The sequence below is a fragment of the Acanthaster planci genome, linkage group LG02 (genome assembly GCF_054643075.1).
Source record: "Acanthaster planci isolate LZ-2023a linkage group LG02, COTS_SCS, whole genome shotgun sequence".
Classification (NCBI taxonomy): domain Eukaryota; kingdom Metazoa; phylum Echinodermata; class Asteroidea; order Valvatida; family Acanthasteridae; genus Acanthaster; species Acanthaster planci.
In genome coordinates, this window is record NC_141778.1 from 26,396,883 (window position 1) to 26,411,560 (window position 14,678).

The 14,678-nt window shown below is 41.6% G+C and overlaps 2 protein-coding genes across 4 annotated transcripts; both read left to right on the plus strand.

Annotated features, from left to right (window-relative positions):
• Nucleotides 1-109: 109 nt before the first annotated feature.
• LOC110975862 (uncharacterized) lies at nucleotides 110-5,866 on the plus strand. 2 transcript variants are annotated; one of them, XM_087133131.1, is made up of 3 exons: nucleotides 110-1,203; nucleotides 2,605-3,860; nucleotides 5,645-5,866. In XM_087133131.1, the coding sequence occupies exons 2-3, from the start codon at nucleotides 2,636-2,638 to the stop codon at nucleotides 5,671-5,673; spliced, it is 1,254 nt and encodes a 417-aa protein (XP_086989257.1). In that variant the 5' UTR covers nucleotides 110-1,203; nucleotides 2,605-2,635; the 3' UTR covers nucleotides 5,674-5,866. The 2 variants fall into 2 exon arrangements, with proteins under 2 accessions (XP_086989257.1, XP_086989256.1); XM_087133130.1 differs by having other exon boundaries at nucleotides 2,605-5,866.
• Nucleotides 5,867-6,002: 136 nt separating this feature from the next.
• Nucleotides 6,003-13,289, plus strand: LOC110990974 (uncharacterized). Of its 2 annotated transcripts, XM_087133119.1 has the most exons (3): nucleotides 6,003-8,369; nucleotides 9,358-10,537; nucleotides 11,067-11,199. In XM_087133119.1, exons 2-3 carry the CDS (start codon nucleotides 9,392-9,394, stop codon nucleotides 11,073-11,075), a joined length of 1,155 nt encoding a protein of 384 aa, XP_086989245.1. In that variant the 5' UTR covers nucleotides 6,003-8,369; nucleotides 9,358-9,391; the 3' UTR covers nucleotides 11,076-11,199. The 2 variants fall into 2 exon arrangements, with proteins under 2 accessions (XP_086989245.1, XP_086989244.1); XM_087133118.1 differs by having other exon boundaries at nucleotides 9,358-13,289.
• The last annotated feature ends 1,389 nt before the right edge of the window (nucleotides 13,290-14,678 follow it).

Consider the following 14,678-nt stretch of genomic DNA (forward strand, 5'->3'; position numbering starts at 1 on the left):
CAGTTGAAAATATTATTAAGCCGTTGGTAAATAACTTGTGTTGTCTGTAAATAGGAATACTCAGAGCAGACATGTCACCCTCAAGGAGCATGGTTATTTTGACCCATCTCACAGCCGGAGGGGTGGATTCTGCCCCCAAGAACTCGGCTGTGCCAGGCCCGATTTTTTTGAAACTTGGCGCGCATGTACAGACACTCAATATTATAAACGTGAACTTGAACCCAACCGAAGATACGTTTTGTTATTACGGTCACTTGAAGTACATGGCTACACGCGTGCCAATACGCTTGGATTAAGCAGTGCAGTGGAATTACATGTAATATACATTTTTGGCCAATCCATCTCGGAAAAATGGACGTTACGAGAGAACGGTATGTCCGATTGTTGCAAAAGTGGTGTTAAATGACCGCATAGAGTTACTCTAAAAACCAGTAAAAGTTCAATTTCTGAAAAAAATGTTCTGCGGCAATTTCGGGACAAAAGCCGGGGGAGGGCGGAGTCTGCTTCCCACAACTCTTTTAGGGTTAATGTCTGCTCTCAATTTGAGTGCGTTAACAAATCCAGGCAGTCTGGTTTACTGCCGCACCAGTGGTATTTGTGGTTGTAGGCCTACTTCCACTTGTGCAGGAACACGTATGAACGATAATAAGTATACATGTACACCTATTTCAGTTGGTGTACAGTATGTTGAAATTTTCTAAAAAAATACATGTGTGTGTTATCATTGGTAAAAATAACATGGGGAGGCTTAAAATCTCATTGTTATTCAGAAGAACACAAAAAAGTGCTGGAAATATTAATTTCGCAACAGCATACCTTTTTTAATTAATCGTTCCGATGTAACATCCAGAAATATCCAGTGCTCACTAAAATGTGAGAATGTACAATCTCGATAATGAATATATTTGCACTGATCCTAATAGAAAAAAAATCAGTGATCCCGATGTTTTTCGAATCAGTCCCCTTTTCTGAAAATCAAGCCCGCCCTCTCCAGTACAAAACCCAAGCCAGAGCCACCTCTCTGTGACCCTTGAAAGAGCTGGTTTCAATGGGATTGCTGTTGCTGGGAAATCCCCGACAATGTACGGTACCCGATTTTGTCCCGCAGCTCCGTTGGTTAACACGGGAGAATCAAATTTGATCTTATATCTGCGTCAACAACGTCCATCCGTCTGGACAACACACGACCGACGAAACAGCAAAGTAAGTCATGATGAAAAGTAGCAAGGGGTGAATCTTGCCGGCATTACAAGAGTCTTCTGACTTAAATGTAGGCCTACATGTACATGTAGATTTAGCAGTGCTGAAACTACTCAACCGATTCACTGCAGCACAGACTAGTGAAGACAAACCACACCAAGTGTTCGGTAGTTGTGTGGGATGCAGTGGGGCTAGGAACGTATGCAGGGACAATTTTTGTCCCCACGATTCGGTTTCGACTTTACCAACGAAAGAAAACGAAGCCTCAACCATACTTCCCTCTTAATATATCGTGTTCCAGTCTCGATCAAACGTTCCGACTGCTCGGTATTCACAAGAGAACTTTAGGCTGAACCCAGAACGGTGTATGTACCTCAGCTTGTGGTGGCGCATGGTTTCACATATGGCTCAAAACTGCATAAGTTATTGAGAAAAACAGTTTTGAAATTTTGTACATGTACTATTCATCTAGAATTTAATGTATAATTCACAAACGTTTAAATAAAGAATGGCGGTCTTCAGTTCTTGGGTTTAAGTTGAAAAAAAATAATGCTCAAGGGAATAGACTTCTCTTCTCTTCCATCTCTTATAAATATGTCGCTTTAATACATGTTAAAGTTAATTTCAGCTGAAAAAGAGTGAAGTTTTGTAAAGCTGTTATTAATTTATTAAACGTCCCTGACAGTTCAGGTGCAATTATTTAGTTGCAAATCTGCACCACTCAGTTAACGTACCAAGATTCTGTTGGGTGTCCGAGGTTGACTTTCTATTACAAGCCTGAAATAGAAGGAAACAGTGCTTGCGTAAACTCAAATGAGCAAAAATCGTTCTTATAAAATTTACATCAAATTCAATCTTAGAAAAATGTTATTAAGTTTAGAAGTAACAAGGAGTTGCTAGGGGTGATGCCGTCGAACGTGTAATAACCCATGCCGGCAGACACGGCCAAACGTTTCCTCCCAGTTACGGTTCTTTAATCGAATCAGGATTCATTTGGAACCTGTTTCATGTTCCCGAGTTGCCAAAGTTGTTTAAAATAGAAAACAGTAGTGCAAAAGTATATCCTAGAATAAGTGGGATTTTTTTCAAAATTATGATGCGTTTGGTTTTCAAGAATTTACAGTACACCCCAACTTAATTTATCTTCCAACATAACGATTATTCATCCAAACTGTCGTTGCTTTAAAATATTTTTTCCGGAATTACTCTGCATACCGTGTCTTGAGTGTCTGTGCTCAAGATATTTAAAAATCAATCATTTGCACCGTCTACATGGCCAACATAAATTGGCAAAGCACAGGTTGTCTTTCACACCCACTTTACGGGCTTTGCTACCTTTCTCAGATTTACTGTTGAATGTCCAAACGTTTCTAAGTCTTCCACGTTCTCTGTCGTTATCCCCAGGTTGCCTCCTGTCCTGCTGCACTGTTGAACAATGGGCCTTCCAAGTCGTAGCTTGCTTTTCTTCATTTTGATCTCGCCGATGGTCCTGGGAACACGTGCGACTAGTGTCTGTAGCGGTTCATTATATGGCATTGCATGCTACGATGGTAAAGATCTGGACACGGTCCCCGCTGGAATACCTTCCAGCACACTTTTCCTTCGGCTTGAACACAACAAACTGACCAGGCTACCAGCTGATGTCTTCTCCGGGCTCTCGCAGCTGGTTCAGCTGACTCTCCACAACAACCTAATTACTGAGATAGAAGATGGCGCCTTTTCTGGTCTGGTAGATTTGAAGAAGTTAGATCTTGAAAACAACAACATCAACCTGTTAACTAACCATACTTTCCAGGGGGTCCCCAACTTGGAAGAGTTGTCCCTTAGTAACAATCGCCTTTTGTCTTTAGGCAATGGTGTCTTCAATCAGATCCCCAACTTGCTGGAACTGGATGTGTCACATAACGGCATCAGAGAATTTCCAGCCGAAGTCGCAAAGTATTTGCCAAACCTAAAGGTTTTAGACCTGTCTTCTAATCCAGCCCAACTGCTGTTGATCCAGAATACTGTTGGTATACTTAAACATATGGTGGCGCTGCAATATCTTAAACTTAACGAACTTTCTGAGGTCAGCAACACTGCGCGGGAAATTCAGATACCTGAATGTACCTTCGATGGATTGCCGAACCTTACCAACTTGGAGCTCAATGGCAATCGTCTCAGCAAAATTCCCTCTGCAATCAAGTCTCTGAAAAACCTGAAGTACATCAGTTTGCGCATGAACTCCATTCAGAGTGTTGGCGGTGATGATTTTCATCAACCATCTCCTCTGGAAATTCTTCGTCTTGATAAAAATAAGCTGGTGGAGATACCTGTCTCTGCATTAGCCCAGCTCCCACATCTGACAGAATTGTACTTGGACTTCAACTCAATATCGACGATCCCAGCCCGGGCATTTTGGCACAACCCTCGCCTGACCAACTTGTCCCTTGCCTACACAAATTTGACAATCATCCACAAGGACGCCTTTTTTGGGCTCAATCAGCTTGGCCCTCTTAACTTACAAGGCAACAATCTGACTACGATAGAGGGCGGAGTCATGACCCATGTCAATCCTAAGGTAAAACTACAGCTGTCTGGAAATCCTCTTCGGTGTGACTGCAACCTGCGTGGATTTGCGTCCTGGCTTAAGGATATTCATATCGGGTCTCTTAACAAAGGTAAACGTCTTCATTGTGTTGCACCGGACGGTATGAGAGAAACGTCATTGACAGATCTTTGTCTCAATCAGTTTGCTTGCGAGCCACATCTGACTTCCGATTCTGACACAACTATATCAGTACTACCGGGCACCGAAGTCTCTTTACCGTGTCCAATTGAAGCAGATCCCATGCTGCATACCTTTTGGATAACCAGAAATCACATACTAATCCAACCAGACCAGCCTCGGCCGCCTTTCGCCATTGCCGAGAACGGTTCGCTGTCGATAACTAGAGTCGACCTCTCTCATGAGGGCCTCTACACATGCGTAGTAAGCAACGCTGCCGGGACAGGTCAATACTCTGTCCAGCTTCACGTGCAATACACATGGTATGCGTTGATGACGTCTTGGTCGGCTATCATCAGCGTAATCTCAGGCCTGATCTTTTTTGTTTGTATCGGGTACCACAACAAATAAATTCCCATAGACAGCAGTGATAAATTCCCATACTTCACAAATATTTTAAAAATACAACTCTCACAGGTGTTCAGGCTGCTCGGAAAAATGATGTTTCACATATCCTCTTTCATTTTCCTTTCAAGTTTTAGTGGATTGGCCGATGATTTTTTGAGAAATTCTCACCCAAAGCAGACCATCCCTAAACCAAAGGAAATTTCACTGCCCGGGAAAGTAGCCATTTTGAAAATGCATCCCTCTGCAAAATGGCTCAAATAGTGCCACTTTCGGACCCGATTGCATCCAAATTGCTCAGAATTGGAAGCCCTGAGTCCGGCCCAGAGGTTCAGTGGCATATTTCTTACAATCCCCAGTTCCATGGCTCTCAGGACCCTCTAATATGGAATACTTTGAGTGTATAACTTTTATTAATGAGCTCAGCGACATATTTCTGGCCTCTTTGCAAGGGTGCACCCTGTAGAGAACACAGTAGACCCAGGCCAAATGAAAATGAGTTGTACGTTGGTCCAGTTGAGGTGGACTCTAGTTCAGACAGTGACAATTAGAATAGACGTTTCTCAACATGCAACGACCTGTACTAGAGGAAAGATAGCGGTTGTTGCTCATACCTTCCTTATTGGCTAAATTTTTGAACAATTGAAAGCAAAACGAAAACAGTGTTTAAAATGCAAATAATCTCCCCCTGCTTCATCATTGCTTGTACACGTAATTACGCCTCATTCCTAATTTTCTATAAGCAAAGCAGAGGAGAAATTTAAAGCTGGAAACAGAAAATCTTGTCTTTGCCTCGGTTGCCCTATACTGTTTCTCTCAGACGCTAAATAATATTTACAGCGATGAAGAGATACGGACTTTGCTTCTCGCCTTCAGTTTAGAAGATTTGGTGGACTCTCGTCGTGCCTTTACATACACAGGTTTTATCTATGTACTCACAGACAGTCATGAAATCTATATCTACAGTTATTTTAATGCATCATCATTAAAGGCGATCATACGAAACAGAATAGATATTGTTAGTTACAACATAGTTCATCATGTGGTGAGTGATTTTCGTTGCATTTTGTGTGTAACTCTTCGGGAGAGTTGTACATGTATACTTTTACTGAAACTTTGGGAAATCTGATGGTGTGGCGTTGTCATAGAAACCGCTGTGTGTACATGTACCTGAAGGCTGTACATACCTTGCTGTATTGCGCATGTACATGTACGTATGGACAGCATATGTGCGCACGATACCTGTGCAGGGTACGACGGTCATCTTTGCTGTGTGCGCACACCTTTTTCAATAATTATAGGGTTTCCGTATTATTTCTCTATTTATTACAGGCAGAATGTATATGTACATGCAGTACTAATAGGAGTCATCCGGTCCCTGCACCTCGGGATATTTTGGGTTTGGATTTTTCGTTGGGATCTTTGTGAGGTTTTTCTCCTTGAAGTTACCTCAACCTACTCATCATAATTCTGCTTCATGGCTGTGGTTTCTATCATTCCACCTTGATTTCGCCTTGATTGCTGAATAAACTTGTCTGTGAGGCAACAAATCAAGATTTTCTCCGATTGACTGAATCATTGCCTGGTCAACTCGTACATTCATCCCAATCAACTTTGGGGTCAGCCGTGCTGGCTGTGACACCACAGTCCCATTTCACTACAATGATTTGTACAAAGAACCGCCGTTTGACGTCCTGAAAGAAAGTCAAGATGAGGCTAACACATGCGAGTTTAGGCTAACTTAACCTTCTTGGATTAGGGCTCAACTTAATTAGGTATTCTCAACAAATCTCTTAACCCGGATGATAATCTGGATGAACTAATCTGAAGTTAACGCACATGAAGTTATCTGAAGTGACTACGTCTTTACATTGTAGAGTGCTTACTTGTTATGTTATTATATCGTTGGCATATAACGAGGATGAGAGATTGGACTGACGTCATACATTCGCCTTGCTGGCGATTTAGAGGACTCTTTCAATCCCCTACTTCCCATAACGTTTACAAAACCCCACGAATTTAGCTTCATCCCAATAGAAGGCCATACACGGGGTTACATAATTAATTCCCAAACTTTTTGCGCCCCCCCCCGGAAAATTTGGATCCGGGTTAGTGCTTACATTCCATATGGGTGCCTCTTCAAGGCACAATCTTCCCAGAAATTAGGCGTGTCCAAACTTTATGTCAACGGATACAGCAATCCACCTCCACAAGTTACTCGCAAAATTGAAAGTAATGGCATCAAAATGCGTATTAAGGCTAAAACATGGCTGGGCACCTAAGATGTCTGGCCGCAAAGGATTTGGGGATATGTCAAAGCACGGACCATTGCGACATGGCCTGTATACTCTCTTGCTCAATTACCCTAGCCAATGGGGTTTCAGAGATTGAGAATTTGAGGAAAAAACCTGATGGCAGATGCAAATCAATGAAAATATATCATAAATGCAAAACCAGGATGGTAAAAGTTTGAAGTAAAAAGTTTCCCAGATTCACTGTTACTAAGGCCACAGGAACTTTTTTGAATTGATGTTAATGAACCAAGAACGTTCGCCTTTGTCTTTATTACGTTTATATGTCATCAAATTATATCAGAGTCTTTATAGTAAGAATAATTATGATGTTAATGAACCAAGAACGTTCGTCTTTGTCTTTATTACGTTCATATGTCATCAAACTGTATCAGAGTCTTTATAGTAAGAATGATTATTCCCCAGACTAGGAATAAAAAGTCAGGAATTCCATGCATACATAAATTTGAGCTGGAAATTGGGGGGATTGGTCGTGGGGAATTGTGAGGGCGATGACTTGTCTGGCCGTGGAAATTCGAAAGGGGGGTTGACACCATATGACACTATATAGGGGCGATGTTTATGATATAAATGTATGACATTCATACAGAATCAAAACGGCATATTTCGGGCAACGGCCGAAACAGCTCCGGTTATTTTTCTTATAGGCCTACTTTTCCCCCTTTTGAGTGCTATTGAAGGTATTATATGGTTGTTTGGAAGTCCGAAAAATTTCTCTCAATCCACTTTAATACTTTTTTTTTCACCACGAAGGGGGGGTATTCAATAAGACCATCCCCCGCCAAAATGTTTTAGGGATAGATACCCTATTCCTCCGGGATTTACACCCATGGCGACTGGAGTTAATGAGCCTTTCGTCTCAAAGCCTCACTGAAAGGGCCTGAGAGACACTCATCGACTACAAATATAAGTTTCTTTAAGCTCAACTGATCCTTTTTTTGGGAAATGATATTTTTGCTTATTTGAAGGGAGAATATTTCCTTTCGTTTTCAGTAAATCTCGGTGCCTTCTCAAAATAGCTTGATGTTGGTTGGCCTGTTGGACCTCTTTTCAGGACAACCAAAAATGGAGACATGTTCGGAACGATGGGGTATGTAGACTCTTGTACGAGTGGTGTTTTAAATTTATTGTAGAGGGTGAAGGGCGCATTAATGAACCTTCTGGCTGGACTGGCTTCCAGCCGTTTTCAACTTCCTGCATAACAACTATGTGCGAATACCTCCATAAGTTCGTCTTTAGAGTGATAACTCTTAAGTGCCGATTTAGAGGGGCCTATCAACACCATCTTTTGGATATGGGCCAACAGCGAACTTGAACCAGCGAAATACCTTTCACACGGTTCGCAAGGGACTGGTCAACTCATTAACACAACTTTTTGCCCATTATGCATGCCACTCCAAGAGATATTACCAGAAAAGGAATGAAAAGAAAACATGGAATGAGGTGTGCAGTTTTTTGTTGGCCCCAAAACTACACATTTTCCTCCAGCGGTCGGTATTCTCGTGCAGCTATGAGCAGAGTTTGGCTGCCATTATTCTCATCAAACCTTTTGACCTTGTATGCCGTCATGCATGCGAGTGGGGAAAACCATTTTGTGATTGCAAACTCACTGAAAGCACCACTCAAAATCACTTTGCACGCAACGTCGGCACGAAGTGCCTTATCCAGATGACGAGGACCTGTATATTGAAGTGCCCGAGAGACGTGGACTTGAACCCGCTGCACACAGCCAACGGATCATTACGGTAATTGATATCTCCATGGCTTACATAGGCTCTTGAAACTCTGCTGATCCAAAAGACCCCCTTTCATTTGTTGGAAGATACCGCGTTATTCACAGTTTTAGGACTCGGGACTTGGTAGAACTGAAAAATTGAGATCACCCTGTCCATGCCGGGTCTTAATTTGCCAAGTGAGGTGCAAACTGGCTATTTGGTGCAGCAATTGTCCTTTATCCCTGACGATACTTAATGCATAACAAATTGGACAACCAATTTCACTGCTTCTGAATCTTAATTAAGTTTAAAAACATTTATTTGGAAATGTGCTAAGCACATTTATACGTATAGTTATAGATGAAGGGAGACAGATGATGATGGAACCAAGCCTCCTGATATTTTTCATAGAAAAATCACTGGTATTGCAAAGACGGGAATATCATACAGGTATACAGTATTTCAGTTAAGCTAAGTAATAGGTTTGCGGAAGCACCATGCGAAATATCTCTTTATGAGTATGTGTGGTTTGGAAAAGAAATAACTCTCTCGTGTAAGGTAGAACGAATGATAATCCCCTGTGGGAGCACTTGCGAAATGCAATAGAATTCACCCGAATTTTAAAGGGTCTCGTTTTTTTCATCGAGAGAGCTATCATACAAGTTCGTGTCAATTATGAAATGTACCGTGCAATAATATTTTCCAGTGGTACTGTGGAGCTTTAATTCTCCATTCAATCAGACATTTTTTTAGACCAATTTAGAGTATTGTGGAATAAAACAGGTCTCTACGACTCAGATCAGGATAAAAAGTAGTTACTTTATTGATTTTCGAAGGCCAAAATGCTAGAAGGAAAAACTGAATTGTTTGATAGTCGGTTGTGAGTGTTGTCTCATGCACGTTACAAACAAGCGGGGTCGTTAAGTTACGTTTAATTATAACGTGGTACATGTATAACTTTTTTATTGTAAAGGCTTTTTAAATAGTCGTTCATTTTATTTCTTTTATTTACCGTCAGCTTTCCATCTACGGACGCGCTTTGAAAAACCATAATGGCATCTGGTTCGATTCATCATTGTGACCTGCATCTCATCATGGTGGTCACAGTGACGGTTCTTAGGACCTGTGCGCCTTGCCCCAGTGTCTGCAATTGTACCGGTACATTTTACGGCAATGCATACTGCAATCATAAAAATCTGGACAGAGTCCCCGCTGGAATATCTACCAACACTCGTTTCCTTCGGCTGGAATACAACAGACTGACCAGGCTACCAGCTGGCGCCTTTTCTGGGCTCTCGCAGCTGCTTCGACTGACTCTCTACAACAACCTGATTACTGAGATAGAAGATGGCGCTTTCAGTGGCCTGGTAGCATTGAAGAAGTTACATCTTGGAAGCAACAACATCAACCTGTTAACTAACAATACTTTCCAGGGGGTACCCAACTTGGAAGAGTTGTCCCTTAGTAACAATCGCCTTTTGTCTTTAGGCAACGGTGTTTTCAATCAGATCCCCAACTTGCTGGAACTGGATGTGTCACATAACGGCATCAGAGAATTTCCAACCGAAGTCTCAAAGTACTTGTCGAACGTTCAAGTGCTAGATCTGTCTTCTAATCCAGCCCAACTGCTGTTGATCCAGAATACTGTTGGTATATTTAAACAGATTGTGGCGTTACAATATCTAAAACTCAACAAACTTTCTGAGGTCAGCAACACTGCAGGGGAAATTCGGATACCTGAATCTACCTTCGATGGATTGCCGAACCTTACCAACTTGGAGCTCAATGGCAATCGTCTCAGCAAAATTCCCTCTGCAATCAAGTCTCTGAAAAACCTGAAGTACATCAGTTTGCATATGAATTCCATTCAGAGTGTTGGTGCTGATGATTTTCATCAGCCATCTCTTCTAGAAATTCTTCTTCTTGATAAAAATAAGCTGGTGGAGATACCTGCCTCTGCATTAGCCCAGCTGCCACATCTGACGAAACTGTACTTGGACTTCAACCCAATATCGACGATCCCAGCCCGGGCATTCTGGCACAACCCTCGCCTGACCAACTTGTCCCTTGCATATACAAATTTGACAACCATCCAAGAGGACGCCTTTTCTGGGCTCGATCAGCTTGGCTCTCTTAACCTGCAAGGCAACAATCTGACTACGATAAAGGGCGGAGTCATGACCCATGTCAATCCTAAGGTAAACCTGCATTTGTTTGGAAATCCTCTTTGCTGTGACTGCAACCTGCGTGGATTTGCGTCCTGGCTTAAGGATAATCATACCGGGTCTCTTAACAAAGGAAAACCTCTTAAATGTGTTGCACAAGATAACCCAGTGACGGATCTTCGTCCCAATCAGTTTGCTTGCAAGCCATATTTGACTTCCGATTCTACCACAAAAATATCAGTTTTACCAGGCACGGACGTCTCTTTACCGTGTCCAATTGAAGCTGATCCCCTGCTGCGTATCTTTTGGATTACCACAAATCACACACTAATCCAACCAGGCCAGCCTCAGCCGCCTTTCGCCATTGCCGAGAACGGTTCGCTGTCCATAACTAAAGCCAACCTCGCTCAAGAGGGCCTCTATACGTGCGTGGTAAGCAACGATGCTGGGACAGGTCAATACTCAGTCCAGCTTCACCTACAACGTGCAAATCATGCGTTAATAATACTGGGGGTTGTCATGGGTGTAATCTTTGTCGTCCTGTCAATTACTGTTGTTAAAGGTCTCATAAGACCCAGTTGTCATCGACGAAATAGTCGAGAAGCCCTTGACCCGGCCCAGGTTCCAAATGAAAATGAGATACCCGCTCCTCCAGTTGAGGTGGACTTGAATTCAGACGATGACGATGATGATGCATTTGTTGTTGGTATGCAGCCTGCTGTGGAGGAAAGATAGTGGTTGCTCATACCATCCTTATTGGGGAAAGCATAAGGGAAAACGGTGTTTCAAATGGAATTAATCTACCCTTGTACGCGGTCCCAGCATAGAAAAACAGAGAAGAAATTAAAACTGGAAACAGAATATCTTGTCTTTGCCTCAGTTTCTCTCAGACTCTAAATAATGTTTACAGCGATGAAGAGATACGGACTCTGCTTCTCGCCTTCAGTGTAGATTTTGTGTAGACCTTTGTCGTGCCTTTAGATACACAGGTTTTATCTATTTAACACAGACAGTAATGAAGTCCATATCCATAGTTCTTTTAATGCATTTGAACTTCAAACAACAAAGGTGATCATACGAAACAGAATGTGTATTGTTAGTTACAAAACAAATCAATTGATGAACAAATGGCATTAAATGAATTTTAATTGATGAACTATATAACATTCGTTTAATGTCATTTGTTCATCAATTGATTTGTTTTGTTGTTAATTTCATTTATTCATTACTCTGCGATTAAAATGATTTGTGCCAAGAACAGCCATTTGACGTCCTGAAAAAAATCAAGATGAGGCTAACACATGCAAGTTTAGGCTAACTTAACCTTAATGGACAAGAGCTCAACCTATTTATGGTATTTTCAACAAACCGGTTAACCCGGATGATAATCTGGATGAAGTAATCTGAAGTTAATGCAGATGAAGTTATTTGAAATGACTACGTCTTTACATTGTGGAGTGCTTACTTGTTATATCATTATATTGTTGGTATAACGAGGATGAGAGATTGGACTGACGTCCCACATTCGCCCTGCTGGCGATTTAGAGGACAGTTTCATTTCCCTACTCCCCATAACGTGTACAAAAACACATGAATTTAGCTTCATCCCAGTAAAAGGCCACACGGGGTTGCATGATTAAATTCCCAAACTGTTGGCGCCCACCGGAAAATTTGGATACGGATCAGTGCCTTTTGTCCATATGGGTGCCTCGTCGAGCCACAATCTTCCCAGAAATCAGGCTGTCACAGAGTGATATTAAATCGGAATTACTTTTAAAATAATACTACCGTATAATTTTGGCCCTAATTGTTGAAAAGATAAACGTGGTATTTAGTGGTGAAACAAGATTTTATTTTCCTGAGCCGCCACACCCAAACATTCCTGAAGTCAGTCAACCTTACCAGAATGATGGGCTGAGTGCCAGTTGAGTTGTTACTGGTAGATGTAGCGCTTATGCATTAATTTGAATAATGAATATTTATGAAGGGTATAGTACACAAAACATTTTGAGTTCTTTGGAATAAGGCGTGGCAGTGTTGGAATTTTTCCTTCGGGTTTAAAAGAAAAGATATGGGTTGATGTGATCAGTTCATTGCTGGATTCCTAGGAGAGGACTTGTAGTCGTGAGTCGAGTTAGTCTTGAGATGAGTGACTTCTAATTATGGAAGTAGAATAAACTACATGTACGTTTAGACTGTTCTGAGAAACGGAAAGGCAGGAAACGCCCAGTTCCTGTAAGTTAGCCATGTATAAATATGATATATTGGATATTTATTTTATACATTTATTCCTTGCAAAACCAGATCTTGAGCCAGTGAAAATGAGATTTGCCGAGATATTGCATAAAATCCTTCTTGATTTAAGTAATTTAAGCTGAGGTTGTTGCAGCACTGAAACAGTTATCTTGAAAGAAAGTTGACACACTTCATAGCTCTTCAAATTCATTAATGAATATTTTGCCTTAAATGTAACTTGGCCAGAAAAACCAGAAACATGGGAATATGGTGGTAATTTTCAGGGTTTTACGTTAAGAGGAAGAGGGAGTCGGTTGACCGGTGGTGACAGAAAGGTTGGACCGCGGCGGCGGGACGCAGAAACTTGCCGAGTCAGCCACAGGCCACAGAAGCCGACTACTACGCAAGAAACAGAAGCATCATGGTGGCGGGACATTGAGGCGCTCATCACCTCATTTATATTGTAATCAATAACAATGTTAATGTAAGAAATAATCCTTATTTTGTGTCCTTTTATAAATAAATGTAAATATTGTACAGGCAAAACAAATTTCCAGCAACAGGTGTGTATATATTCGTGCCTCAGCTACCAAAGGTCTGTCCCTAAGGGTAGGACAACTCTAGGGGTGTGACAAGGGCTAAAACATGGCTGGACATCTAAGATGTCTGGCCGCAAAGGATTTGGGGATATGTCAAGGCGGCATGGCCTGTATATTTTCTTGCTCAATAACCATAGCCAACGGGGTTTCAAAGATTGAGAATTTGAGGGAAAAAACCTGATGGCAGATGCAAATCAATGAAAAGATATCATAAATGCAAAACCAGGATGGTAAAAGTTTGAAGTAAAAAGTTTCCCAGATTCACTGTTACTAAGGCCATAGGAACTTTTTTGAATTGATGTTAATGAACCAAGAACGTTCGTCTTTGTCTTTATTACGTTTATATGTCATCAAACTGTATCAGAGTCTTTATAGTAAGAATGATTATTCCCCAGACTAGGAATAAAAAGTCAGGAATTCAATGGATACATAAATTTGTGCTGGAAATTGGGGGGATTGGTCGTGTGAAATTGTGAGGGCGATGACTTGCCTGGCCATGGAAATTCGAAAGGGGGTTGACACCATATGACACTATATAGGGGCGATGTTTATGATATAAATGTATGACATTCATGCAGAATCAAAATGGCATATTTCGGGCAACGGCCGAAACAGCTCCAGTTATTTTTCTTATAGGCCTACTTTTCCCCCTTTTGAGTGCTATTGAAGGTATTATATGGTTGTTTGGAAGTCCGAAAAATTTCTCACAATCCGCTTTAATACTTTTTTTCACCACGAAGGGGGGGGGTAATTCAATAAGACCACCCCCTGCCAAAATGTTTTAGGGATAGATACCCTATTCCTCCGGGATTTACACCCATGGCGACTGGAGTTAATGAGCCTTTTGTCTCAAAGCCTCACTGAAAGGGCCTGAGAGACACTCATCAACTACAAATATAAGTTTCTTTAAGCTCAACTGGTGCTTTTTTGGGAAATGATATTTTCGGTGATTAGAAGGGAGAATGTTTCCTTTCGTTTTCAGTAAATCTTGGTGCCTTCTCAAAATAGCTTGATGTCGGTTGGCCTGTTGGACCTCTTTTCAGGACAACCAAAAATGTTGACATGGTCGGAACGATGGGGTATATAGACTCTTGTACGAGTGGTGTTTTAAATTTATCGCAGAGGGTGAAGGGCGCATTAATGAGCTTTCTGGCTGGACTGGCTTCCAGCCGTTTTCAACTTCCTGCATAACAACTATGTGCGAACACCTCCATAAGTTCGTCTTTAGAGTGATAACTCTTAAGTGCCGATTTAGAGGGGCCTATCAACACCATCTTTTGGATATGGGCCAACAGCGAACTTGAACCAGCGAAATACCAGTCAACTCATTAACACAGGTT